Source organism: Tachyglossus aculeatus, chromosome Y4 (assembly GCF_015852505.1).
Source record: "Tachyglossus aculeatus isolate mTacAcu1 chromosome Y4, mTacAcu1.pri, whole genome shotgun sequence".
NCBI classification, from domain to species: domain Eukaryota; kingdom Metazoa; phylum Chordata; class Mammalia; order Monotremata; family Tachyglossidae; genus Tachyglossus; species Tachyglossus aculeatus.
In genome coordinates, this window is record NC_052096.1 from 1358063 (window position 1) to 1384691 (window position 26629).

The 26629-nt window shown below is 59.7% G+C and overlaps 3 protein-coding genes across 4 annotated transcripts; 1 reads left to right on the top strand and 2 right to left on the bottom strand.

Annotated features, from left to right (window-relative positions):
• Nucleotides 1-363: 363 nt before the first annotated feature.
• On the bottom strand, nucleotides 364-14705 carry CCHCR1 (coiled-coil alpha-helical rod protein 1). 2 transcript variants are annotated; one of them, XM_038768743.1, is made up of 19 exons: nucleotides 14672-14705; nucleotides 12564-12631; nucleotides 11954-12137; nucleotides 10871-11141; nucleotides 8825-8988; nucleotides 8582-8717; nucleotides 8236-8346; nucleotides 7804-7953; nucleotides 7456-7566; nucleotides 6530-6636; nucleotides 5748-5860; nucleotides 5539-5587; nucleotides 5273-5403; nucleotides 4238-4426; nucleotides 3786-3887; nucleotides 3532-3683; nucleotides 3177-3309; nucleotides 2528-2681; nucleotides 364-441 (listed from the first exon to the last, which is right to left on the bottom strand). In XM_038768743.1, the coding sequence occupies exons 2-18, from the start codon at nucleotides 12622-12624 to the stop codon at nucleotides 2569-2571; spliced, it is 2277 nt and encodes a 758-aa protein (XP_038624671.1). In that variant the 5' UTR covers nucleotides 12625-12631; nucleotides 14672-14705; the 3' UTR covers nucleotides 364-441; nucleotides 2528-2568. The 2 variants fall into 2 exon arrangements, with proteins under 2 accessions (XP_038624671.1, XP_038624670.1); XM_038768742.1 differs by lacking the exon at nucleotides 364-441 and having other exon boundaries at nucleotides 2446-2681.
• A 1326-nt stretch (nucleotides 14706-16031) lies between these two features.
• TCF19 (transcription factor 19) lies at nucleotides 16032-19877 on the top strand. The gene is made up of 3 exons (XM_038768838.1): nucleotides 16032-16275; nucleotides 17448-17997; nucleotides 19223-19877. Exons 1-3 carry the CDS (start codon nucleotides 16032-16034, stop codon nucleotides 19431-19433), a joined length of 1005 nt encoding a protein of 334 aa, XP_038624766.1. The 3' UTR covers nucleotides 19434-19877.
• Nucleotides 19878-20531: 654 nt separating this feature from the next.
• On the bottom strand, nucleotides 20532-26274 carry POU5F1 (POU class 5 homeobox 1). The gene is made up of 5 exons (XM_038768977.1): nucleotides 25890-26274; nucleotides 22577-22717; nucleotides 22343-22473; nucleotides 20904-21065; nucleotides 20532-20795 (listed from the first exon to the last, which is right to left on the bottom strand). Exons 1-5 carry the CDS (start codon nucleotides 26272-26274, stop codon nucleotides 20532-20534), a joined length of 1083 nt encoding a protein of 360 aa, XP_038624905.1.
• Nucleotides 26275-26629: the final 355 nt, after the last annotated feature.

Below are 26629 nucleotides of genomic sequence, written 5' to 3' on the forward strand. Positions count from 1 at the left end.
GTGTCAGAGAGGAGCGGGAGTGCTCAGGGGATCTGAGGGTGGGGGGCTAGGAGAAGGCTCGGGTTGGTCCCTAAGTTGAGGGACTTCGGGGGAGGTCAGGGGGTCCCCATCATCGGTATTCTTCTCGAGGAGGGTCGAAGTCTGGCTCGTTGCGGGGGGCAGCATCCATCTCGGGGCCCAGGGGCCAGGGGTTCTCGGGTGGTTGGGGTCCTGCGGGCCAGGGGTCGTCAGGACGCAGAGGCTGGGGGGCGCTGGGCCGCCCGGGGTTGGGGGGCCAGACGCCGGGGTCGGGCAGGCCTCTGCGGCCGGGGCCCGGGGGCGGGGGGTCCTCAAAGATGGGGGGCACACCGGGCCAAGGGTCGCCGGGGATCGGGGGGCCCTGGGGCCAGGCGGGGGTGTCGGCCGGTGGCTGGGGCGGGGGGTCCCCAATGCCCGTGATGCCTGGGGGGGACAGAGAAGGGGGGGTGAAACGCTCCCGCAGCTCATCCAAACCCCAAACCCAGCCAGACTCCCTAGCTGACCCAAACCCCAAAAGCGGGCGGCTGCCTCACCCGACACCCAGAACTGCCCAAGCCCATAGGTCTTCCAAGTGCCCCCAAACACCCTCGACCCCAAGCTCAACCCTCTAAATTGTCCCAGACCCTAAACCGCTCCACCGCCCCCCCCCCAAGCTCCCAAGCCCCCCTGCCCCAAAGCCCCCTTCTGACCATTCACCTCCCGGGTCATCCGGGCCCCAAGACGAGCCACTCCCCAACTCAGGGACCTTCAGGGAAGCCCTCAAGTCCCCTTCCTCAGAGCCCCTCATTCTCCACCTCCCCTGCACCCTAAGTTCCATCTCCCGGGTCTCCCAACCGACCTGCAAATGCTCCCCCCCTCCAGGCCACCCCACAAGACATCCCACCCCCATCTCCCTTACTCTCGCCCCAGCTCACCCCCAGCGTGGAGACATAGAACCAGTATTCCCAGTAACTTCAAGTGCAGCATCCTGCCCATCTCTTGTTCCCGGGCCATCCGGGGGGAGGGATGGGACTGGGGCCTTGGGAGCCCTGACCAGCTTTATAGGGGCCGGAGGAAGGGCGGGATGGAGCTGTGTCGACTGGGGAGGGGAGGGGGTGCAAGGAAGGCCCCCAGTGACTCAACTGGTACCGGCCCCCGGATGTGACTGGTTGGACCGGTACAGGGAGAAGCCAAGGAGTTTCCACGCTCCATCCAGTGGCATCATCAAGTTCAAGTTCCTGGTTTCAAGATCCAGATGCCATTATCTGCCACTCTTGTGCCTGGGACCCTTCTTTCCCCTCCCTGGACCCAGGCATCTGACTCCCCCCTGGGCCCCAGCTCTCCCACACGAGCCCCCGCTGTCCTGCAGAGTCCTGGTGGCCCCCTGCTCCGCCCGTCTGAGGCCTCTGACTTCGACCCCTCAAAGGGGCTGGTCGTGGGCCAGGGCTCCGGACCGAACTGCGTGGGGAAGCAGCTTAATTACAGGGCCAAGGGGCCAGGTGCCCAGCCCGGCCCGGGGAGGGTCCAGAAGTGCCACGCATGGAGGGGCTGGAGCCGGGACGCTTCCCTGCAAGACCTCCCCATGCTGATGATGGTATTTGTTAAGCATTTACCCTGTGCTAAACACTGCTCTGAGAGCTGTGGTAGATACGAGCTAACGAGGCTGGACACTGTCGCTGACGCCCAAGGGGCTCCCAGTCTAATCGGGAGGGAGTCACGGTTTTGAATCCCTGTTTTACAGATGAGGAAACTGTAGCCCGAAGAAGCGAAGTGACTTGATCAAGGTCACATAGCCGGCAAAGCCCCTGCTACTTTCCACTTTTCCTTGTCTTTGCCACCGGCTCTCCCCTGCATGTTTCCCCACCACCACCCTCATCCTGCTCCCAAGCAGATTACGGAAGTTGGGGGCCTCGGCTCTGACTCAGTAGAAACTGGACCGGTACCCAGCAATAGGAGGAGCCTGGGCAGCCTCGGGACCGTGAGTCAAAAGCAGGAAGAGAACGGAAGAAACTTCTCCCGCCTCGGGCCCTTTGGCCGGCTCAGCCAGGATGGTCAGTTGGCGGGCGGCCGCTGGGACATTCCCTGAGGGAGAGAAGGGCCGGGGCTGCAGAGGAGAAGGTCTTACGTCATGGCGGGGTGGCCTCGGACCCGGAGATGTGTGACATCACACAGGTTGTGCTGCATCACACGATGTCACCGATGCCATTTTGCAGAGGTGCGTAGCTGGGGGTGGCCCCCGCCCTCCTTCAAGATGTGACCTCCCGACGTCCTCCCCCCGCCCCCACCAAGCCACAACTTTGCCCTCCCTGTCCGCTGGAAACACGGCTGCAGGTGGATCAGCCCACACAGAAAAATACCAGACCCCAGGGGCTGACCAGCTAGACCCTGGGTGGCAGGGGCCCCCCGGAAGCGGGAGAGAAGATTACCCTCGCTGCCCGATTCCACAAAAGCATTTTACTTGCTGCAGGAAAGCACACTCCTGGTGCAACCAACCCCTGCCTCAAGAGAGTATCCAACCCCCAGCTCTTACCCCCTATGGGGAGGGCAGGTAGAGGTGGGCCTGGGCAACCTCTATCCACTCGCCTTGGAGTCCCCCCTTTCCCCTTCCACTTCCTCCTCCTCCTCCTCCTGGGTGATAGCTGTGCTCAGGCTCTGCAGACCATCCAGAACAGCCACCAAGGATTCTGTGGACGAGAAAGAATAACAACTGGAGTATTTGTTAAGCACTTACTACGTGCCAAGCACTGTACTAAGCGCTGGGGTGGATCATCAGGTTCCTCGCGGGGCTCACAGTCTAAGTAGGAGGGGAGCACAGGTTCTGAATCCCCAGTTTGCAGATGAGGGAACTGCCAGTGTCCCAAGGTCACTCAGCAGGCAGGTGGCGGAGCCAGGATGAGAACCAAGTGCTCTAACACCCAGGCCCGGGTTGGGTAGGGACCGTCTCTATATGTTGCCAACTTGTACTTCCCAAGCGCTTAGTACAGTGCTCTGCACACAGTAAGCGCTCAATACGTACGATTGATTGATTTCCAGTACGGAGCGCTGCTTCCCTGAACCCACCCCTCTGCCTCTAGGAAGAACTCAGGGCTTCTCAGGCTGGCATCCAGGGACAGCCCTGGGAGGAGGTGGGGGTCGAAGAAGGGTATGGGGAGGAGGGTCTCTGGCGCTCCAACATCTACCTTTTGTGGGGGTCCTGGGGCGAGGCCCCACGCTGGGATCCGTGGGGTCCCCCGAGGCTGGCAGGAGCCTGGGGAGGAAAGTCAGGCGCTGCTGCTTGTAGTGGGAGAGGAGTCCCTCCTGGCGCAGGGTGTTCTGGTGAAGAAATGGTTCAACATCACCCTCAGCAGCCTACCCCTGCCCCTTATCTCCCCCACCCGCCCCTCTGTGGCCCAGGCTACCCCCTGCCAGCCCTTGGGGCTGCTCCTCACATGCCCTTGGTGGGGGTGGGGTGTAGCTTCCAGCTCAGCAAGGGAAAGGAGGGGGAGGGAGCCGGGGGTGGGGAGGGGAGGAGGGAGATGAGGGGAGGATTCTCACCAGCAGCAGGCACTTGTCCCGCTCCAGCTGTTGCAGCCGCCGGCTGGTCCGGGCCTCCTCCTCCTGGCGGGCCTCCTCATGGAGCCGCCTCAGCTCCAGATTCCGTTCCCGATCCCGGGCAGCCTGGCGCTGTGCCTGCCGCAGGGACACCACTTCCCCCGGGGGGGGGCCGGCACCGCGGGGTCACCAGGAGGCCCAGGCGGAACCCAGAAGGCGCCCCTCGTCCCCGACCCGGGCCCCCTCCCCTGCCTCACCGGCTTTGCTGTGCTCCCTCCGGGCTGCGCTCAGCTCTTTCTCCAGGGCTGCCAGCGGCTCCCGCAGCTGGGCCTCCACTTCCGACACCTTCTCCTGCAGGACTGGGGCAGGGGGCACCGGGGGGAGAGCTGAGCACGGGTCCGCTGGGACCCCTGGGTAAGGGCTGGGACCGTGGGACACGGGAGGGCTGAGCACGTGCCTGCTATGCTCCCGAGTCAGGGCTAGGGGCTACGGGGCAGGAGGGCTGAGGATGTGCTCACTTTGCCCCACATCAGGACTGGGATCCGCGGGAGGGCTGACAAGTGGGGGACACAGGACATGGGGCAGGAGAGCTGAGCACGAGCCCACTCTACCCTAGATCAAGCCTGGGGAACATGGGAGGCAGAGCATGGAGCCCCCCGTGCTCCCGGGGGTCTAGGCAGCCCTTCAGCAGCCCTCCCCTCGCCCCTACCTTTCCCGTAAGCCTCCTGCTGCTGGCCCAGCTCATGCCTCAGGGAGTCCACTTGGTCCTGGCTGTCGCGCTGCCCGGCCAGGGCCGCCTCCAGCCGGGTCTCCGTCTTGCCCAGCGCCTCCCGGGTCTCCCGCAGCTCCCGCTCCAGACTCTGCGAGGCTTCGGCCAGGCGCTGCCGCTCCGCCTGCCCTGGGGACAAAGCCTGCAGTCTGAAGGCCCTGCCTCCCACCACACACAAATACACTCTCTCTCTCTCTCTCTCTCTCTCTCTCTCTCTCTCGGCTGTCTCTGTCTCTCTCTTTCGCTCTCTCCAGCAAGATCTGCCCCAGCTTGGGTTTGAATTAGCTGCACACACCACTGCCAAAAGCTGCTCTCCAGGGTTCTGGTGCAGGGTGGTGAGCCCTTCCAGACTGTGAGCCCACTGTTGGGTAGGGACTGTCTCTATATGTTGCCAAATTGTACTTCCCAAGCTCTTAGTACAGTGCTCTGCACACAGTAAGCGCTCAATAACTACGATTGAAGGAATGGTGGGAGCTGGGAGCCGAGGGCCCTTCTCCCCCACAATCTAGAGGAGGGCAAAAAAGCCAGCTGATGGGGGAGTGTGAGCTCTGCAGCCCCCTGGGTGGCGGGACTGTATGAGGAAGACAGAGACAAATTGTGTGCTTGCGTGTGTATTCAATTGTATTTATTGAGCGCTTACTGTGTGCAGAGCACTGTACTAAGCACTTGGGAAGTACAAGTTGGCAACATATAGAGACGGTCCCTACCCAACAGTGGGCTCACAGTCTAGACAGTGTATGTGTGTGTTGCGGGGAGGAGGGAGGCATGATGCATGTGTCCCTCTCACTCTGGCTCCCTCTGCCATCGTCTTGTCCTCCCTAATCTTGGGGCAGCCCCCTGCACTTGGTCAAAGACCAGCAACTGAACGTGCCCGCCTTAAGCAGGACCGCTGGGGACCGGTGGTTTCTAAGGTGGCTGGAGAAGGCCTCGGGCAGCCCCTGCTCAGGGTCACCCGGAGGCGGGTGGGCTGGGTACCTTGATCCCGGGCCCGGGCCACCTCTTGCTGGAGGAGCCGGGCACTGAAGCGCAGCTCGGCATCCTGGCGGCTTCGCTCCTCCCGCAGCTGCTGCAGTTCTGAGTTCAGGGCCTCGGCCTCGGCGGGGACGCTGCGGGGGGCAGGGGCACCGGGGTGGCGTCCAGCTCCTCCCAATTCCTGGCATTCCCAGTCGCCCCAAATTCCAGACCTCTCCCCAGCGACACCACCCCAGGTTTTCAGACCTCCCCCCAGACCGATCCTTTACCTCTCCTCCTGGCGTATCTGGGCCAGGGCTACTTTCCGAGCTACCAGCCCTGCGGAGGAACGAGACGCAGAGAGAGCCGGCTCATCGAGATTCGAGACAGTGGAGAGAAGAAGAAATGGGGCGGGGAGAGAAACCGGGGAGCAGCTGGGGAGGGGAGCTGGAGGAAGGGGAGCAGGGGAATGGGGTGTGGAGTCAGGGACCGCTCCCACCTTGCAGGATCCGGACCTGGCGGACAGCGTAACTGAGCCTGGTGCTGAGGCCGGGCAGCTGGGCCAGGGCCACCTCCACCTTCGCCATGCGGGCCAGGAGTCCCTGCTGGGAACTGAGGGCAGGAAGGGCAGGAGGCACCAGCTCATCGTCAACGGTATTGATTGAGCACTTAATCAATGTGTGTGGAGCGCTGCACTGAGCGCTCGGGACAGGACAATACAGCAGAGTTGGTAGATATATTCCCTGCCCACAACGAGCTTCCCATCTAGGCTCAATATATACCACCGATGGGGAAGCGCCGTGGCCTAAGGGAAAGAGCGCAGACCTGGGTTCTAATCCTGGCTCTGCCACTTGCTTGCTGCGTGACCTTGGGGGAGTCACTTCACTTCTCAGTGCCTCAGTTTCCTCCTCTGTAAAATGGGCATTCAATCCCCGTTCTCCCTCCTACTTAGACTGTGAGACTTGATGATCTTGTAAGTACCCCAGACCTCAGTACGGTACTTGGTTTAAATACCACAGTTGTTGTTATTATTACTACCTGTTCTTCTCCCTCTTAGATCAGGCAGTGATTGGGACTGACCTGATGACCTTGTATCTAACCCAGAGCTCAATTCAGTGCTCGACACAAAGTAAGAGCTTAACATCTACCACAGTTATTCACTGTTATTGGCTGATGGCTCAATTGGCCCCTCTGTCGTCCCTGTCCCCCCGGCCCCTCAAGCCCAGCCCACCCCCTGAGACTCTCCCCAGTGCTTTGGGTACAGTTCCCACCCCCTTTTACCTGCGCACAGATTCAGAGAGCAGCTGCATCTGTCCCTCAGCAGCCTGCACCTGGTCTTGTAGTTGCTGCCTGGAGTCCTGGGAGCGAGACAGCTCCCCCTGCAGAACCTGGGTCGGGGGGAAGAGAGGATGGAGTCAGAGAAGGGGACCCCCCCCTTCCACCCCCAACAATCCCTAGCCCTGCTCACCTCCCCAGAGCCAAGCACTTTCTTCAATCAATCAGTGGTACTTATTGAGCATTTACTGTGTGGAGAGATCACTGTTCTAAGTGCTTGCCCTATTATCAATAGTATTTAATGAGCACTTACTGTGTCTTCCCCCAACTAGACTGTAAGCTCCTTGAGGGCAGAGAAGTAAGAGTGCCTAATGGATAGGACCTAGGCCTAAGAGTCATAGGACCCGGGTTCTACTCCCGGATCCACCCCTTGCCTGCCGTGTGACCTCAGGCAAGTTACTTCACTTCTCTGGGCCTGTTTTCCTCTCCTGTAAAATGGGGATTCGATACCTGTTCTCTCTCCCCGTAAGACTGAGAGCTCTAGAGAGAGGACAGGGACCGTGCCCGATCCGATGGTGCTGTATCTATCCCCAGTGCTTTGCACACAGTAAGCGCTTAGCAAATACCCCTCATTATTATTATCATTTTTCAGGGACCACATCTATCACCCTCCCTCAGGCACTCAATAAGGTCTTCTAGGTTGTAAGCTTGTGGTGGGCAGGGAGAATGCCTACCAACTCTGTTGTACTGTCCTCTCCCAAGCATTCAGTACAGTGCTCGGCACACAGTAAACTTGCAATAAATCCAACTGATTTCCCACTCTGCACGGGGTAGGTGCTCAGTATATCCCGCTGGTGGACTGACTGACAGAGAGGATGGAGGGGTGCATGCCTGCGTACCCTGTGGGTCTTCTGCCCACCTCCGTGACTCACCTTGCTGTTGATCTGCTCCATCTGTACCTCAGCCTCCTTGCCCTTCAGGGAGTGGAGCAGGAGGGCCTCCTGCTGCCTCTGGGACGCCACCTCTTTTTTCAGCTCGGCCACCTGTCGGGGCGTGAGGTGAGAGGTGGGAGGGGGAGTGGAGGGCAGCAAGGGTGAGCAGGGCACCTATGTCCCAAAGGAAGATATGGGGAGATGGGAGCACTGGGCAGGCAAGATGGGGAGGATGGCAACCACATGCCCAGCTAACCACCTCTCCCCAATCCTTCTCCCTGCCACCATCTTCCCTCCTGGCTCCGCTACGGGCTCCATCTGCCCTCCTCGGGGGTGGGAGGGGGTTACCTCCGTCTGCAGCTGGCAGGTCTGTTTGGTGTGGCTCAGCTCCTGGGCCCTCAGCTGCACCATCAAGCTGAATACCTTCTCCCGCCAACGGCTCAGCAGGGCCCTGGCCTTGCGGTCCGTCTCTGGCTCCAGGATGTTCACATTCGGGACCTGGGAGGGATGGAATGAGGGAGTCACGGCTGCGTGGGGGGGGGGGGGGGGGATGGGGGAGCTGAAGGGAGGGAACATCCTACGTATCTTAAGTTCAGTGCTTGGCACATAGTAAGCGATTAACAAATATCATTAAAAAAAAAAAACCCACAACAACCCACCAGCTGATTCTGGGGTGGGGCGCTGGGGGGAAACCGGGGAGGGGGATCTGGAGCTGCCAGGGGCCAGAAAGGGGGTATGGCTAGGAAGAGGGTGGGGACCGAAAGGGGACGGGGGCCCGACCTTCTGAGCCAGCTCTCGCTCCTGCAGGGTGAGGATGTCCGTGAGGCTCTGGACGCGGACCTGCAGCAGCTCCGAAGTGCTGCTAAGAGCCACCCGCTCCTCCTGTAGCCTCTGCCCACCAATGGACACCAAGGGTCACCGGCGCCGACCACCGCTTTGGCCCCACTGGAACTGTTCCCGCTCCCCTGCCCGCCTGCTGTGGAGTGGATCCCTAAGCCCCCCAACTCCCTGCCTGGGGCCCACTCTCCACTCTCACCCATTTCCCCCTCTCTGCCCAGCACCTGCTCCCCCATCCCACCCGGCACTGGCTCCCCCTTCTCCTCCCGGGGCCCGCTCGCCGTCTCACCTTCACGGCCTGCTGCAGCTCGCCCCTCTCCTGCTCCCAAGCCTGGCACCTGGTCTGAGCCATTCCCTGCTCCGCCACTTGCTTCCTCAGCTGCCGGACGAGTGAGTCTCGGGCCTCCAGCTCCTCCCGGCTCTTTCTGGAAGATCGGTGGGCCTCCTCAGCCTCAGACCTCTGCCTTCCCAGGGTGGGGTGCCCTCGGCTCCCCTGCCCGCACCCGGTACCTCCACAACCTCCCGGCCTCACTTGAGCTGTTCCTGCAGGGTGTCCGCCTCTGCCTGGGCGGCGGCCAGGGCCGCAGCCTCCTGCCCACCCCTGGCCTCCAGGTCCTGGACGGTCTTGTGCAGCTCTTGGACTTGGCCTCGGAGGGTGGAGAGGGCTTCCAGGTGGGCTTGGGTGAGGTGGGCTACCTGCGGAGTGTGGGGGCGGAAGAATGGCAGAGGCCATGCTACTCTGAGGAGCGGGGTTTGTTGAGAGCCCCTCAATTCCTGCCCACAAGGAGCTTTAATCTGGCTTGGCAGGAGGCTCCCAACTGCAGTTGAAACAGGTCACAAGTAATGCAAAGATGAAAAATGAAGAGCAGATGACACAGAACTGGGAGTCAGGAAGTCTCACGTCCTCCCCCTGCCCTGGAATGCCCTCCCTCCGCACATTTTATTTTGTTAACATGTTTTATTTTGTTGTCTGTCTCCCCCTTCTAGACTGTGAGCCCGCTGTTGGGTAGGGACCGTATATATGTTGCCAACTTGTACTCCCCAAGCGCTTAGTACAGTGCTCTGCACACAGTAAGTGCTCAATAAATACGATTGAATGAATGAATGAACTGCCTAATTCTGCCTGCTGTATGACCTGGGGCAAATCACTTAGCTTCTCTGGGCCTCAGTAGCCTTATCTGTAAAATGGGGATAAAAATTCTCTCCCATACCCACCCACCCCGTGCCCCTGAGGTTGGGAGCCCCATGTAGAAGCAGCGTGGCTCAGTGGAAAGAGCACGGGCTTTGGAGTCAGAGGTCATGGGTTCAAATCCCAGCTCCACCACATGTCTGTTGTGTGACCTTGGGCAAGTCACTTAACTTCTCTGAGCCTCAGTTGCCTCATCTGTAAAATGGGGATTAAGACTGTGAGCCCCACGTGGGACAACTTGATCACCTTGTATCCCCCCCAGCGCTTAGAACAGTGCTTTGCACATAGTAAGCGCTTAATAAATGCCATCATTATTATTATGTGGGACAGACTGGGGATGACCTGATTATCTTGGATCTACCTCAGCGCTTTGTACGCTTTGTACAGTGTCAGTGCCTAACAAATGGCGCATTTCATCCATTCATTCAATCGTATGTATTGAGTGCTTACTGTGTTCAGAGCACTGTACTAAGCGCTTGGGAAGTACAAGTTGGCAACAGATAGAGATGGTCCCTACCCAACAGTGGGCTCACAGTCTAGAAGGGGGAGACAGAGAACAAAACATATTAACAAAATAAAATAAATAGAATAAATATGTACAAATAAAATAGAGTGATAAATACGTACATACATATATACAGGTGCTGTGGGGAGGGGAAGGAGGTAAGGCGGGGATGGGGGGAGGGGAGGAGGAAGGAGGGGGCTCAGTCTGGGAAGGCCTCCTGGAGGAGATGAGCTCTCAGTAGGGCTTTGAAAGGAGGAAGAGAGCTAGCTTGGTGGATTTAATCCATCCAGCCCCAAATTCACAGCAAGAAATTAGCGGAGCTGTGATGAGAACTCCCAAGCCTGTACTCTTTCTACACTCTTTCCCCACAGACGTTCTGGGAGCACCCCAGCGTAATGGGGCAGATACATAAACAAGAGCGAGCACACAGGGAAGGAGACCTCTCAGCTTCCAATCTTCTTGCTCCAAATCAAGCAATTATTCAACCAATGGTAATTACTGAGCATTGACTGTGGGCAAAGCACTGTACTAAGTGCTTAAGAGAGGATGATACAACAGAGGTTTTTTGGCATTTGCTAAGCTCTTACTGTGTGCCGGCACTATTCTAAGCTCTGGGGTAGAAACAAAGTAATCAGATTGGACACTAAAGCCCAAAGAAGTGAAGTGACTTTCCCAAGGTCACCCAGCAGACAAATGGTTGGAGCCAGGATTAGAACCCAGGTCCTTCTGGCCCCCAGGCCCGGGCTCTATCCACTAGGTCACACTGCTTGGTAGCTACGTTCCCTGGATTTTCACCAGTGGGAGGCCCGGATCGTGCTCACCAACCTCCACGCCAAACCCCACGGTCCCTCCCCGCCCCGGCCGGGCCTCTATCCTCCGCTCACCTCCTCCTCGTGCTGCCTCCGTGCGGCCTCCAGCTCCTGTCGGCCTCCCTCTTCCAGCCTCAGCCGGGCCTCCTCGGCCCGGGCCAGGCTGGCGCGCAGCTCCTCTGCCTCTGCCCGTCCCGCCTGCCTCAGAGCCTCCAGTTCTTCAGCCTGGACCTCCGGCTTAGCCCCCTGCCGGGCCTCCGCCTCCAGCCTGGGCAGCTCCTGCTGCTGCGGAGGGACCAGCTGGGCCTGCTGGCTCAGACCTTGGGGCCGTTCCTGGTCCCGGAACCTGTGGAGAGGAGGAGGATGCAGTGTGGCCCGATGCAAAGGGGGCACGAGCCTGGGTTCCAATCCTGGTTCCGCTACCTGGTTGCTGTGTGACCTTTGGCAAGTCATTCAACTTTTCTGGGCCTCAGTTACCTCATCTGTAAAATGGGGGGTAAAGCTGTGAGCCCCATGTGGGACAGGGACTGTGTCCAACTTGACTAGCTTGTATCTACCCCAACACTTGGTACAGTGCTTGGCACATAGTAAATGCTTAACAAATACCGTAAACAAGCAAGGAACAGGGGCTTGAGGTGAGATGGGTGTCTCTGGCAGACCTCTACTGGGGGAGGAGGAAGGGGGCCGGGGCCCTGCCCTCCTCTAGACTGTATCCTCGTTGTGGGCAGGGAATGTGTCTACCAACTCTGTCATACTGTCCTCTCCCAAGCGCTTAGTACAATGCTCTGCACACAGTAAGCGCTCAATTCATAACATTGATTGATTGACAGGGTTTGTAGGCTCTACCCAGGAGCTTCTGAGGTAGGGTCTCTCACACTGCTCTAGGGGGCACAAAGAACTCGAGGTGGGCACGGGAAGGCGCTTCTCTAGCTTTCATTCATTCAATTCAGTTGTATTCACTGACTGCTTACTGTGTGCAAAGCACTGTATTAAGCACTTGGGAGAGTACAATAAAACACATTCCCGGCCCACGAGGAGTTTACAGTCTAGAGGGGCTGAAAGTCCCAATCCCGGAGGGACCTGGGGATCGAGGGAGGTGGGGTTCCTCTGTTCCCTCATCCAGGGATGGGGAGGGAGCTGGGGAGGCTGCACCCTTACCTGGCCCCGCGCCCCGGCTCCTCCGAGGCGTCGCGTCCCCCGCTCCACCCCAACATCGCGGCCCGGAGCTGCTGGTTCTCCCGTCTCAGCTCCAGCACTTCCAGCTGGGCCCCAGCCAGGGCCCAGGAAGGAGCTGCGGCGGGCCGGGCCTGGAAGTGAGATGGTGGAACCAGCTCCCTGGAACCTGGCGGGAGGGAGATGGAGAAGATGATGATGAGACGGGGATGGATGGAGGGCTCAGAGTGGCAGTGGGAGCCCAGAGGGCCTGGAGAGGACAGGCTACAAAAGAGAAGAAGCATCAAGGCCTTCTCCTGGAACCAAGCTGAGCCCCCCACCAATACAGCAGCATGGCTTAGTGGATTGAGGACAGGCCCGGGAGTCAGAGGACCTGGGTTCTAATCCTGGCTTTGCCACTTGTCTGTTGTGTGACCTTGGGCAAGTCACTTCACTTCTCTGCGCCTCAGCTACCTCGTCAGTAAAATGGGGATTAAGATTGAAAGTCCCAGGTGGGACGGGGACTGTGTCCAACCTGATGAACTTGTATCTACCCCAGTGCTCAGAACAGGGCTTGGCACACAGTAAGCACCTGACAAGTACCATATTTCAATACCTGCGGCCTGGGGCATGGCAAAGGCAGCTGGGGGGTCTAGATTCCATCTTCGACTCGCCATGCTCCCCCTGGGCAAGAAGAAAAACAATTCCAACTCCCATTGGCTCTCGGGCCTCCTGACCGCCTTCTCTCCCTCCCTCCCTGCCCCCCACTCCACCCTTCTTGAAGACCCTGCAACAACAAACCCACCCAGCTCCTAAGATAACAGCCAGTCCCACCCAGCTCTGACATCTCCTTCTCCCCCAGTTCCCAAGGACCTTACAATAAAGCCATTGGGAGATCAAGTCTGTCCTGCCCGGCTCCTGATAGAAACCCTATAATAACAAACCAGGGATGGACAGGAATTTAAGGGGGAAGGCAGGGGGAGTCCTGTGGGGACGAGCTGGGAGGGGAGGGGTGCGGGGGGAAGAGACAGGACTCAAAAACGGGAAGGGCCCAGTTGTTTCCCCATCTACTAAATGAAAATAACCCCAGAGCCTCCCCTCGGGGGTCACCCGCTGAACCGAAGGACTGAGATTCTGTTTTGCCTCCTGACTTACTGTATGCATATGGCCTCGATCACACCCTTCCCCACTCAAGCTGGGCCTCAGTTTCCCTCCCCTTAAGAGTGAAAAATCTCTGAGGGCAGGGAACATGTCACTGAGAGATACAAAACAATCAGATCCGATCCAGTTCCTATCCCACGAGGGGCTCTCCGTCTAAGTGGGAGGGAAGAACACATATTGAATCCCCATCTTACAGATGAGGAAACTGAAGCCAGGAAAAGCGGACACACGGGAGGCAAGTACAAGTTCTGGGATTGACTTGACCTTGGCACATATTAAGCGCTTAACAAATGTCATCATCACTATTATTACTACAACGACTCTGCTTGTCCGGTCTCCACTGAGGCCAGATCCTGAAGGGCGGGGGCGGGGGGAGGAAGAATCAGGATCCCAATCCCGATGAAATCCGTTTGTCCCCGAGGCCCCGGCCCCGCCTCTCCCCCTATACCCTCACTCCAAGCAGCATGGCTCAGTGGAAAGAGCCCAGCTTTGGAGTCAGAGTCATGGGTTCTAATCCCGGCTCCAATCCCGACTTTGGGCAAGTCACTTCACTTATCTGTGTGTCAGTTACCTCATCTGTAAAATGGGGGATGAAGACTGTGAACCCCCCGTGGGACAACCTGATCACCTTGTAACCTCCCCAGTGCTTTGCACATTCATTCATTCAATCGTATTGATTGAGCGCTTAGTGTGCAGAGCACTGTACTAAGCGCTTGGGAAGTACAAGTTCATTCATTCATTCAATCGTATTTATTGAGCGCTTACTGTGTGCAGAGCACTGTACTAGGCGCTTGGGAAGTACAAGTTGGCAACACATAGCGACAGTCCCTACCCAACAGCGGGCTCACAGTCTAGAAGGGGGAGACAGACAACAAAACAAAACATACTAACAAAATAAAATAGACTAAACATCTGCATAAACTAAATTCATTCATTCACTCATATTTATTGAGCACTTACTGTGTGCAGAGCACTGTGCTAAGCGCTTGGGAAGTCCAAGTTGGCAACATATAGAGACAGTCCCTACCCAACAGTGGGCTCACAGTCTAGAAAGCGCTTCATAATAATAATAATGGTATTTGTTAAGCGCTTACTATGTGCAAAGCACTGTTCTAAGCCCTGGGGAGGTTACAAGGTGATCAGGTTGTCCCACGGGGGGCTCCCAGTCTTCATCCCCATTTTCCAGACGAGGGAACTGAGGCCCAGAGAAGTGAAGTGACTCGCCCAAAGTCACCCAGCTGACAACTGACGGAGCTGGGATATGAACCCAGAGAAGCAGCAGAGAAGCAGCGTGGCTCAGTGGAAAGAGCCTGGGCTTTGGAACCAGAGGTCATGGGTTCGAATCCCGCCTCCGCCACTCGTCAGCTGGGTGACTTTGGGCAAGTCACTTCACTGGGCCTCAGTTACCTCATCTGTAAAATGGGGATCAACACTGTGAGCCCCACGGGGGACAACCCGATCACCTTGTAAATTCCCCAGCGCTTAGAACAGTGCTCTGCACAGAGTAAGCGCTTAATAAATGCCATTAAAAAAAAACAGACACACACACAAAAAACCCATGACCTCTGACTCCAAAGCCCGGGCTCTTTCCACTGAGCCACGCTGCTTCATAGTAATCGCGTCATAATTGCCATGGTGATTATTATTATCTGTGTCGCCGTCCCTCGTGGCTCCTTCCCTCCCGGCTTCCTCTCCTCCTCCATTATCGAAAGGCCCTGCCTCCCTTCGCCGTGCTGTGCGGGTTCAGGCCTTCAAACCCCCCCGAGTCTCCACGGGCCTTCCCTCCGACTTTTCCTGTGGTCAGGCCCGCTCCCGTCCCCGTCCCGGTCCCCGTCCCCGTCCCGCCTCCCCGCACCGATCTCCCCTCCGTCGAGCGGGTCCCGCCTCCTTCGCCTCAGACACCCCCTTCGCCTCAGACGCCCCCCCAACCCCGCTCTGCGCCTGCGCGACGCGGGCCGCCCGGCGGGAGGGGCCGCCCGCGGGGAGCCGGGCGCAGCCGCAGTGGCGGCTCGGAGGGCGGGCCAATCAGAGAGCGCGGCGGCCCGGGGCGGTGGATTTCCCCCGGCCCCGCCCCCGCCGGCGAAACCCGGGAAAATCCATCGGCCAATGAGGAGGCGAGGGCGGCGCCCGCGCGGGAGCCCGCCTTCGCTCTTTCGGCGCGCGCCGACGAATTGACCAATGGGCTCGGGGCGGCCGGGGCGGCTCCGACCAATCAGGAGCGGCGGGGGGGGCGTGGTCAGGGCGGGGCGCGCGCGCGCGTTTGGTCCCCCGGTGGCCGCAGGCGGGGCCGGGCGCTTGCCCGCCAGCAACGGTAGCCCCGCCCCGCCCCGCCCCGGCCCGGCCCCGGCCCCGGCCCGGCCCCGGTCCCTGTCAAACGGCGGCCGGACCTGTCGGGGCTGCGGGGCTGCGGACCGGCGCCCCACCCGGAGCCGGGGTCTGCCTCGCTCGGGCTCCCCGACATTGCATCGCCCGGGGCGCCAACGGAAGAGTGGCGGCGGCGGCGGCGGCGGGCCGATCCCCGGTTTGCATTGCACGGCTAAGGGGCGATCCCCATTTGGCACCTTAGGAGACGGGGCTCCCCGGGTTCCCTTGGCACCGGAAGTGGGGAGGCCGAAGGCCCCCCGCCCCCTCGGCCTGCGGGAGCGAAGGGGCTAACGTAGCATCCCCCCCCGGGGACGGAGGCTCCGCGGTTGCAACTGCTATGCAATCTGGGGGGGGCCCGGGCTCGCCCCGGCCGGGAAAGCGGGGGGCCCCGACTGGCACGGGGCGTGCCCAGCTTTGAGCGAATGGCCTAAAGTTGTCCGGTCCCCGGGCCCACCCCCGCACCCCGACTTTGCAAAGAGGGAGGGGCTCCCCCGATGGGGCCCCGAGCCTGAGCCGCCGCCGGGGGTCGGGGGGGGGGGGCTGTAGGCGGCGCCCCCCGATGCTGCCCTGCTTCCAGCTGCTGCGCATGGGGGGGGGCGGGGGCGGGGACCTGTACACGTTCCGGCCGGCGGGGACCGGCTGCACCTACCGGCTGGGCCGGCGGGCGGACCTGTGCGACGTGCCCCTCCGCCCGGAGCGGGAGCCCGGCCTGGTGTCCCGGGTGCACGCCGAGCTGCACGCCGAGCGGGACGCCCAGCGGGACGGAGACTGGAGGGTCAGCCTGCTGGACTGCAGCAGCCACGGTGAGCGGGGCCCCGGGGGGGCCCCCCGAAAGCCCCGGCCCTCCCCCGGGACCCCAAGCGTCCAGAAGCAGCGTGGCCTAAACGACAGAGCCCCGGCCTGGGTGTCGGAGGGAACCGGCTTCTAATCCCCGACTCTGCCACTCGTCTGTCTGCCCTGTGACCCAGGGCCGAGAAGCAACGTGGCTCGGTGGAAAAAGCCCGGGTTTTGGAGTCGGAGGTCGTGGGTTCAAATCCCGGCCCCGCCAATTGTCAGCTGTGTGACTTTGGGCAAGTCACTTCACTTCTCTGGGCCTCAGCTACCCCATCTGTAAAATGGGGATTACGATTGTGAGCCCCACGTGGGACAACCTGATCACCTTGTACCTCCCCAGCGCTTTGCACATAGTAAGCGCTTAATAAATGCCATCATTATTATCATTATCACTTGTCCGAGCCTCGGTTCCCTCGTCGGCAAAATGAGCATTCAACCCCTGTTAATAATAATAACGATTGGCATTTCTTAAGCGCTTACTATGTGCCACCACTGTTCTAAGCGCTGGGGGGATACAAGGGAATCAGGTTGTCCCGCATGAGGCTCACAGTGTTCACCCCCATTTTCCAGATGAGGGAACTGAGGCACAGAGAAGTTAAGTGACTTGCCCAAAGTCACACGGCTGACAAGTGGCGGAGCCGGCATTAGAACCCATGACCTTGACTCCCAAGCCCGGGCTCTTTCCTCTAAGCTTCGCTGCTTCCCTGTTCTCCCTCCTACTTAGAGCGGGAGCCCCATGGGGGACCTGAAGACCTTGTATTTGCCCCAGTACTTAGTATAGTGCCTAGCGCATAGTAAGCCCTTAACAAGTACAATTACTGTTATTAATAATTACTCTAGACTCAGCAGAGCAAGCACTGCAAAAATGCCACAATTGCACGGGGGCCAGGTCCAACCCAATCAATCACTCAATCGTATTGAGCGCTTACTGTGTGCAGAGCACTGTACTAAGCGCTTGGGAAGTACAAGTTGGCAACATATAGAGACGGTCCCTACTCACAGTCTAGAAGAGTGAGTGTGTGTGTCTGCTTCTCTCTGTGAGTGTGGCACCCTGACTCTCTCCCTGGGGGGTGAACGTGTGGTCGGGTCTCCCCTCGGAAGCCCCCCACCTTAGTCTCCGTGTCCTGCCACCTTCCCCCAGGCACCTCTGTGAACAACGTCCGGCTCCCACGGGGTCGTCGGGTGGAGCTGGATGACGGCGACCTCCTGACCTTTGGCTCCGAGGGGGGCCCCGGCACCGAGCCCCCCGAGTTCTGCTTCATGTTCCAGCGCGTCCGCGTCCGGCCCCAGGACTTCGCCGCCATCACCGTGCCCCGGGCCACGGGGGTCGGGGGCGGCTTCCGGCCCATGCTGCCCTCCCGGGGGGCTCCCCAGCGGCCCCTGAGCGCCCCGTCCCCCTCGCCCAAGGCCACCCTGATTCTCAGCTCCATCGGGAGCCTCAGCAAACTGCGGCCTCAGCCCCTCACCTTCTCCCGGGGCGGAGGGCCCGTCGAGGCGCCGGCCCCCGCCCCCGCTGTTGGAGGACAGGGGGCCCCGGACATTCCCCCGGCCCCCCGCAATCGGCGGAAGTCGGCCCACAGGGTGCTGGCCGAGTTGGAGGATGAGGGGGTGCCCGGGGAGAGCCCTCCGGCCGCTCGACCCGGCCCCCGCAAGAAGCCGCGGATGGAGAAGACGCCCGTCACCCCCAGCGGGTGAGCATGGGCGGGGGCGGGCTTGGGAGCCAGGAGGACCAGGGTTCTCCCCCACTTTCCTGCCGGGTGACCGTGGACAAGTCACCTCCTTCTCTGGGCCTCAGTTCCCTCATCTGTAGGTGTCGAGGATTCAACACCTGTTCTCCTTCCTACCTAAGACTGTGTGGGGCCTGATTAGCTTGTATGATAATAATAATGACATTTAGTAAGCACTTACTATGTGCAAAGCACTGTTCTAAGTGCTGGGGAGGTTACAAGGTGATCAGGTTGTCCCACGGGCGGCTCACAGTCTTCATCCCCATTTTACAGATGAGGGAACGGAGACACAGAGAAGTGAAGTGATTTGCCCAAAGTCACACAGCTGACAATTGGCAGAGCTGGGATTTGAACCCATGACCTCCGGCTCCAAAGCCCATGCTCTTTCCACTCAGCAGTGCTTGGCACATGGCTTAACAAGATACCAGTTACTATCATCATCATCATCATCAGTCGTATTTATTGAGCGCTTACTATGTGCAGAGCACTGTACTAAGCGCTTGGGAAGTACAAATTGGCAATATATAGAGACAGTCCCTACCCAACAGTGGGCTCACAGTCTAAAAGGGGGAGAGTCCTGTGATGGGAGTATTATGATGGGAGTCCTGTGTGGGGAGAGGGACTGTGTCAGACCTGATGATCTTTTAGCTACCCTAAGGCTTAGAACAGTGCTGGGCATATAGCAAGGGCTTAACAAATACCTTAATAATAGAGGCAGGAAGCACCCGTAAAATCGTCATTATCGTCATCATCATCGTCCCCGAAGGAGTTTCCAGTCTAGAGGAGGAGCTAAGTGGGGTAGAGGAGGAGCTAAGTGGGAATGGTGGGGCACGGTGGTAGATGCCAAGAGGAGGGGGGTAGGAGAGCAGTTGGTTGGGCAGCTATTGGTCCTGTTCCCCTTGCTGGTGTGGGGGGGCCTCTGGCCATAACCTAGTGAGAGAGGGGAGCCTGATCAGGGAGACGTCTAAAGGGGAAGGAAGGGCAGGGGAGAGCCAGGGTGGCAGCAAACCCAAGGGGCAGTGGGCTGCCGTTTCCCCCCAGTGGTGCCACCCTCACCACCCACCCCCTCAGCTCCTTAGGGGTTTGGGGTGGTGAAGTAATGTCACCATCTCCCCTCAGTAATGGTTTCAAATGTCCCACCGTCACTGCCCTCCTCCCACCACACACACACATTCTTCCGTCTCTCTAGGAAACGTCGTGGGCGGCCCCGGAAGTACCCCATAGCCCCAGTACCCGGGGGAGACCCCTGCGCCGCTCCCCGTTGCCGGCTGCCGCAGGACGAGACGGTGACCTGGGTCCAGTGTGACCACTGCGATGCCTGGTTCCACGTGGCCTGCGCTGGCTGCAGCTACCGGGCTGCCCAAGAGGCCGACTTCCGCTGCCCAACATGCCGGGCCTGAGGACCCGCGGCCGGGGCGACCTCAGGGGAGGACCAGGGCCTGGAGCGGCCCCGTGAAGAAGACCACAGCCACAGAGGTGGTGGGGACGAGGGGGAGGGGCGGACATTGATGGGCCTCCCCCTACCCCAAGTGGCTCTCACGGACCCCATTGGGACCCACGCGCTGGAGCCGCTAGTACCAAGGGCCAGTCCAGGGGAGCCCGCTCACTCCGGGACCAACCTGCGGCTCCGGCTCCACCTTCGGCCAAGTCCCCTGGAGGATTTTGGGAAGCCTCAGGACACAGGTGAGGGGATGTGGGTAGGGATGCTGAGGAGAGATTTATCACTCTTCCCCCTCACACCACCACCCAGGGTATTCCATCCTGACCCCCCAAAATTCCAATTTGCAGCCCCTCATCCCCTCCCTGCAAATCGCTTGTTTCCAAATAAAGACCAGCTGCTGACACGTCCGCTCAGTTGTGACTTTTCAGGGACACTCCGTCTGCTCAGTTGTGACTTTTCAGGGAGACTCCGGGACCTTCCTACTGCCACTTAGTAACAGTGCTCTGCATGCAGGAAGCACTCAGTGGTGATCGATTGATTGCCCCGGTAGCCCTCACTTCACTTTTCTAGGCCTCAGTTTCCTTATCTATTAAATGAGATTTCAATACCCATTCTCCCCACTACCTCGTTAGATCGAACTGGGAACGGTGTCCAACCGGATCACCTTGTCTCTACCCCAGCGTTTAGCGCAGCACGCGGCAGGTAGTAGTAAGTGTTTAACAAATACCAGTTTCATATCATGATGGCTGAATCCCAGCTCAGGGCCTCTTTATTGAGAAGAGCAATCAGGTGTGTGGGGAAAAAAAAAAAATAAACAATCAACCCCAGAACTCCCAGCCCTCCGCCCACCCCCCTCAAAAAAAAAACTTGAATCCTGCTCCAGCCTCCTCCCCGGCACCCCCAGGGGGCCTGTCGCCTTGGGTCTCCCCACCCCAACCCCCATTCCTCTTTCCCACCCCTCCTGCTTTCTCTCCCCTCGCCCCTCTGTCTCCCCTCTACGAGGGCTCTGCCTCGCTCCCCCCTCCCCTGAGCCAGCCGCCCCGTCTCCCCGGCCCATTCAGCTCGAGTGCGTGGGGGGGCCCAGAGGGGCGATGGGAACCGGGGCGAAAGCGTCTCCGTCGTGGAAGGGGGCGGGGGAGTAGAGGGTGGCGAAAGGGGGACCACCGTAGCCCGGGGGGCCGAGGGAGGGGCCGGGAGGCAGGGGGAGGTGCACGGGGCCACCGCCGGGGAAGGGCCCGGCCGTCTCGAAATCCTCCCTTGAAGAGCAGCCGCTTCCTCGCTTGCCTTTCTGCCGGCGGTTACAGAACCAGACGCGGACCACCTGCAACGGGGCGGTTGGGGTGGGGGGGGTCAGGGGGAAGAGGTCGTGAGGTGGAGGATGGGGAGTGGGTGGGGGCTGGAGGGGCGGCGGTGGTCCGGGGCGACTCACGTCCTTCTCGAGCCCGAGCTCCTCGGCGATGCTGCTGATCTGCTGTAGGTTGGGCTTGGGGCACTGCAGGAACATGGTCTCCAGGTTGCCCCGCACCTTGTTCTCGATGCTCGTGCGCTTCCGCTTCCGGGCCTGCTGCAGCACCGTCTCCGCATTGCACATCTGGCACGGGGGGCGGGGGCACCGGCCCAGGGGTCAGGGTGGCCCTCCACCTCTCCCAAACGCATGGGTGGGTGGTTCTGATGCCCGCCCCCCACCAAGGCTCCCACCCAGCCACCTGTGCCATGTCTTGCTTCACCCGGTCCATGACTTCGACACCCTGACCCCCTCCAGCCAGGCCTCCCACTCACCAAACACCCACTGCCTTACCACCCAATCTGTGTCTCCTAACCAATCACCCGTGCCCATGTCTCACCCCACTAGGTCCAAGACTTTGACACTCCCCCCAGCCACATCTCCCACTCACGGAATGCCCACCACCCCAACACTCTCCCACCCAATCTGTGTTTCTTACCCTACCTCCTGTGCCCACGTCTCACCCCATCCAGTCCATGACTTTGACACCTCCCCTCACCTTCAGCCCATTTCTCCTTTTCACAGGCCTACTCCTGCCCACCCCTGGCATCTCCCAACTCATCCCGTGTCTCCTCCTACCCAATAACATCCACCCACCATCCCACCCTGCCTTTCTACCCATGTCTTACCCTACCCCGTCCACCTTCCCGGCCCACCTCCCCCACTCGCCAGCCCTCTTGGGTCCCCCCCAGTACCCCCGCCCCCTGCATCCCAGCCCACATCACCCACCCAAAGGCATCCTCCATCCTCCCCCTTTCCAGCAACTACCTCGACCCTGCCCATCTCCTACCCAGCAGTACCCCTCACCCAGCGTGGCCTAGTGGGAATAACCCGGGCCTGGCGGTCAGAGCATCCGGGTTCTCATCCCAGCCCGGCCATTTGCCTGGTCTGTGACATTGAGGGGGTGCCACTTCACTTCTCTGAGCCTCAGTTCCCTCATCTGTAAAATGGGGATTCAATCCTTGTTCTCCCTCCTACTTAGACTGTGAGCCCCAGGTGGGACTGATTAGTTTGTATCTACCCCAGGACTTAGTCTGGTGCTCGGCACCTAGTAAGTGCTTAACAAATACCACAATCATCATCATCATCAATCGTATTTATTGAGCGCTTACTGTGCGCAGAGCACTGTACTAAGCGCTTGATAATAATAATAATTATTATTATTGCCCCCTCACTACCCCAGCCTGCGTCCCCCACCCACCCAGCCAGTTTCCCCCAGCCCCCCCACCCCCGAATCCCGGCCATCTCTCACTCCCACCCAGCCCAGCCTGACATCCCTCCCTCTCATGACATGCCCATTTGGCCCTCGTCTGGCTCCCTGCAGACTCCCACCATCTTCCTTCCCCCGCCGCGCCCACACCCACCTCCTGCAGTCTGTCGTTGTCGTCGGCCGCCTCCAGCCACCTCTGCAGGAGCGGCCTCAGCTTGCACATGTTCTTGAAGCTCAGCTGCTGGGCCTCGAAACGGCAGATGGTGGTCTGGCTAAACACCTTCCCTGGGGGTGAAGGAAGGGTCACAACTGCCTCCCCCACTCGCCTCCCTCTCCTCTCCCCCTCCCTGCAGGCCCCTTCCCGATGGGTGGGGCAAGGGATACCCACCGAAGAGAGCGCCCAGAGTGACCCCCACGTCGGCCTGTGTGTATCCCAGCGTGATCCGCTTCCTCTTCAGCTCCTTGGCAAACTGTTCAAGCTCCTCCCTTGATGGGGTCTCCTGCTGAGGGCAGGGCCGCGGGGGTGAGGCTGGGGGCTTCCTGGGCGTTGGGGGTGAGGGACCGTGCTCCCAAAGCCCGGAAAGGGGGGAGCAGAGGCCTCTAGTAGCATCCCAATCAATCAGTGGTATGTGGACAGGGGACACGTCTAACCAACTCTGTTCTGTTGTGTTCTCCCAAGTGCTTAGTACAGTGCTCTGCACTCAGTGGGCACTCAATACGATTGATTGATGGGGCAGCGTGGCCTAGTGGAAAGAGCCTGAGCTGGGAGGCAGAGGACCCGGGTTCTAATCCACTTTGCCTCGTGACCTTGGGCAAGGTATTTCACTTTTTGGGTCTCCATTCCCTCAACTGTAAAATGAGGATTTCATACCTGACCTCCCTCCTACTTAGACTGGGAGCCCTATGTGGGACCTGGTGACCCGATGTCTGCCCCCACTGCTTATTCATTCATTCATTCACTCATTCAATCTTATTTATTGAGCGCTTACTGTGTGCAGAGCACTGGACTAAGCACTCGGGAGAGTACAATACAACAATAACAGACACAATCCCTGCCAACAAGGAGCTTACGGTTCAGAGCGATGGAGTCGGATATCAATGCAAATAAATAAGTTACAGATATGTACACAAGTGCTGTGGGGCTGGGACGGGGGAAGAACCAAGGGAACGAGTCAGGGCTTCGTAGAAGGGAGAGGGAGAAGGGGAAAGGAGGGTTTAGTGAGGGGAGGCCTTTGGGTTCAGTTACCTCATCTGTAAAATGGGGATTAAGACTGTGAGCCCCCTGAGGGACAACCTGATCACCTTGTAACCTCCCCAGCGCTTAGAACAGTGCTTTGCACATAGTAAGGGCTTAATAAATGTGATCATTATTATTATTATTTGGGAGGAGACGGGCCTTCAGTGAGGCTTTGAAGGGGAGGATGGGGGCGAAATGTAATTGTCGGATCTGAGGAGGGAGAGTGTCCCAGGCCAGAGGCAGGACGTGGACTTGGGGTCGGCGGCGAGATAGGCGAGATGGAGGTAGAGTGGGAAGGTTAGCACTGGAGAAGCGAAGCGTGCCGGCTGGGTTGTAGTAGGAGAGTAGCGAGGTGAAGTGAGACGGGGCAAGGTGATGGACTGCTTTGAAGCCAATGGTGAGGTGCACTTGACCCGGAATAAACGCTTTCCCCCTTTTAGACTGTGAGCCCACTGTTGGGTAGGGACTGACTCTATATGTTGCCAACTTGTACTTCCCAAGCGCTTAGTCCAGTGCTCTGCACACGGTAAGCGCTCAATAAATACGATTGATGATGCTGATGCTTAAGGAATACCACAGGGGGTTCGGGGAAGGAGTTAAAAGGCTGAAACCGCGGGCGAGGGCAATGGGCATGGGAATCGATGAGGGTGCCAGCCAGAGGAAAGGGCAGAGTTCTAGGGGCCAGGATGGGCTCCGGTGGGCAGGGGGGAAGGCTCCCACGTGCCCCGGGAGCGGGGGGCACGGGCGGCGGTGATGCGGGGTACCAACTCCGTCGTACTGGACTCCCCCCCTCCCAAAGCGGCTCCGCACACAGTCAGCGGCCGGTTGATTGCTCGCAGGCGTCCAGCAGCTTGGGGATGGGGGCGCCAGGCCCCTCGGGGCTCCCGGGGCCTTGCCCTCCCCCCGCCTCCCCCCGCCCCCCGCGGGCGTCTCCCTTGCCCGGAGGGGAGCGCTGGGGTCTCCACCCAAAGCCGAAACCGGTCCCGCCCAGCGCTGGCTGGGGAACAATCACCACGCGAATGGACCCTCTATCAGCGCCGGAGAGATAAGGAGGTCTTAACCCCGGGGCCATAACCCGGATACACCGCCCGCCCCCTGCCCCCGCCCGGGCCTCGCACCCGACGGACACCGACGGGCACACACACACACACACACACACACACACTCTCCATCCTCGCATCTACCCTTGATTCAATCATTTATTGAGCGCCTACTGTGTGCAGAGCACTGTACGAAGCGCTTGGGAAGCACAGCTACCACCCCCCGGCTCCCGCACACACCAATCAATCGTATTTATTGAGCGCTTACTGTGTGCGGAGCACCCCACCGATGTTGCCCCCTATGCACCGCACACACACGCCGCATCACAGCACCTGCATATATGTTTGTACATATTTTTTACTCCATTTATTTATTTATTTTATTTGTACATATCTATTCTATTTATTTTATTTTGTTAGTATGTTTGGTTTTGTTCTCTGTCTCCCCCTCTTAGACTGTGAGCCCACTGTTGGGTAGAGACTGTCTCTATATGTTGCCAATTTGTACTTCCCAAGCGCTTAGTCCAGTGCTCTGCACACAGTAAGCGCTCAATAAATATGATTGATGATGATTGATGATGTATATATGTTTGTACATATTTTTTACTCTATTCATTTATTTATTTATTTTATTTGTACATATCTATTCTATTTATTTTATTTTGTTGGTATGTTTGGTTTTGTTCTCTGTCTCCCCCTCTTAGACTGTGAGCCCACTGTTGGGTAGGGACCGTCTCTATATGTTGCCAATTTGTACTTCCCAAGCGCTTAGTCCAGTGCTCTGCACATAGTAAGCGCTCAATAAATACGATTGATGATGATGATGATCCGTAACGCACAAATCACCGCACACTCCCCAGCCGCATCCCCGCACGGGCAGCCCCAAACGGTCCCGGATACCGGATAGGAGAAGCGGCGTGGCTCAGTGGAAAAGAGCACGGGCTTTGGAAAAGAGCCCGGGCTTTGGAGTCAGAGGTCCTGGGTTCAAATCCCGGCTCTGCCAATTGTCAGCTGGGTGACTTTGGGCAAGTCACTTCACTTCTCGGGCCCTCAGTTCCCTCATCTGTAAAATGGGGATGAAGACTGTGAGCCCCCCTCGAGGGGCAGCCTGATCACCTTGTAACCTCCCCTGCGCTTAGAACAGTGCTTTGCGCATAGTAAGCGCTTAATAAATGCCATTATTTTATTATTATTCTACGCACCCAGACCCGAGACCCACGCAGATACAGGCGCAGACACGCGCCAACAGGCGTCGGCTCCGGGGGTGAAGACATGAACGGCCCCCGACTCGCGCTCAGTACAGTGCTCTGTACACAGTAAGCGCTCAATAAATCCGATTGATGATGATGATGATGATTGATTGCCTCTCCCCTCCCGTGCCCCGCCGCCGCCGCCCCGCGCCCGACGGTCCGGCCGGGGCTCACCTCGTCTCCGCTCTCGGCCGGCTCGAGCTTCAGGACGGGGCCGGAGCCCCCCGGTTCGGGGGAGCCGCCCTGGGGGGGGGGTCCCGGCGGCGCCCCCGCCCTCCCCGTCGGGCCCCGACGGGTCCGGGGGCGGCGGGGCCAGCCCCACGCCGAGCTGCGGCACGAAGCAGCCGCCCCAGCCCCCGCCCTCGTAGAGGGGCCCGGCGGGGGGCGGGAGGAAGGGGCCCCCCCAGGGCTCGCCCCCCGGCCCGGCCCCCGCCCCCGCCCCCGCCCCCGCCGCGCCGGGGGGCGCCGGGTACCCGTACCAGCCTCGGGGGTCCCCCCACGGCTCCCCGCCCCCGGGCGGCGGCGAGAAGGCGAAGTCGGGCCCCAGGTGTCCGGCCATCGGGAGGGCCCCAGCCTGCCGCGTCCGACTGCCGCCGGGACCCAGCGACCCCTAAGCGGGGGGACCGGCCCACGGGGGAGGGAGGGGGGGGGCCGCGCCGGACCTCAGGCCCCTCCCTCCCGCCCCGGCCGACCCCGCCCTGGGGGAGGGAGAAACTGAGGCCGGGACCCGCGGGGGCGGAGCCCCCTTCGAAAGGAAAAGAAAAGAAAAGAAATGAAGAACCCCAGGCTCCCCTCGGCCTAGCTCCCCCGGACCCCCCGCCCCGTCGGTGGATGCTCGGGACCCCGCCCCCGCCCTGTTTCCCCACGGGACCCAGGCGTCCTGACCGTCTTTCCCAGCCCCGGTCCTCGCTCCC

Coding starts and splice junctions, on each gene's coding strand:
- CCHCR1 (XM_038768743.1), bottom strand. CDS start 12,624: ATGGCGAGTCGAAGATGGAATCTAGACCCCCCAGCTGCCTTTGCCATG. Junction 7,954..8,235: donor AGCGAGAGCTGGCTCAGAAG/GTCGGGCCCCCG, acceptor CATCCCTCCCAG/GTCCCGAATGTGAACATCCT. Junction 7,567..7,803: donor CCTGCCAGCTGCAGACGGAG/GTAACCCCCTCC, acceptor ACGCCCCGACAG/GTGGCCGAGCTGAAAAAAGA.
- TCF19 (XM_038768838.1), top strand. CDS start 16,032: ATGCTGCCCTGCTTCCAGCTGCTGCGCATGGGGGGGGGCGGGGGCGGG. Junction 16,276..17,447: donor GCTGGACTGCAGCAGCCACG/GTGAGCGGGGCC, acceptor ACCTTCCCCCAG/GCACCTCTGTGAACAACGTC. Junction 17,998..19,222: donor ACGCCCGTCACCCCCAGCGG/GTGAGCATGGGC, acceptor CCGTCTCTCTAG/GAAACGTCGTGGGCGGCCCC.
- POU5F1 (XM_038768977.1), bottom strand. CDS start 26,274: ATGGCCGGACACCTGGGGCCCGACTTCGCCTTCTCGCCGCCGCCCGGG. Junction 22,718..25,889: donor CGGCCGAGAGCGGAGACGAG/GTGAGCCCCGGC, acceptor GGAAGCCCCCAG/CCTCACCCCCGCGGCCCTGC. Junction 22,474..22,576: donor CACTCTGGGCGCTCTCTTCG/GTGGGTATCCCT, acceptor CTTCACCCCCAG/GGAAGGTGTTTAGCCAGACC.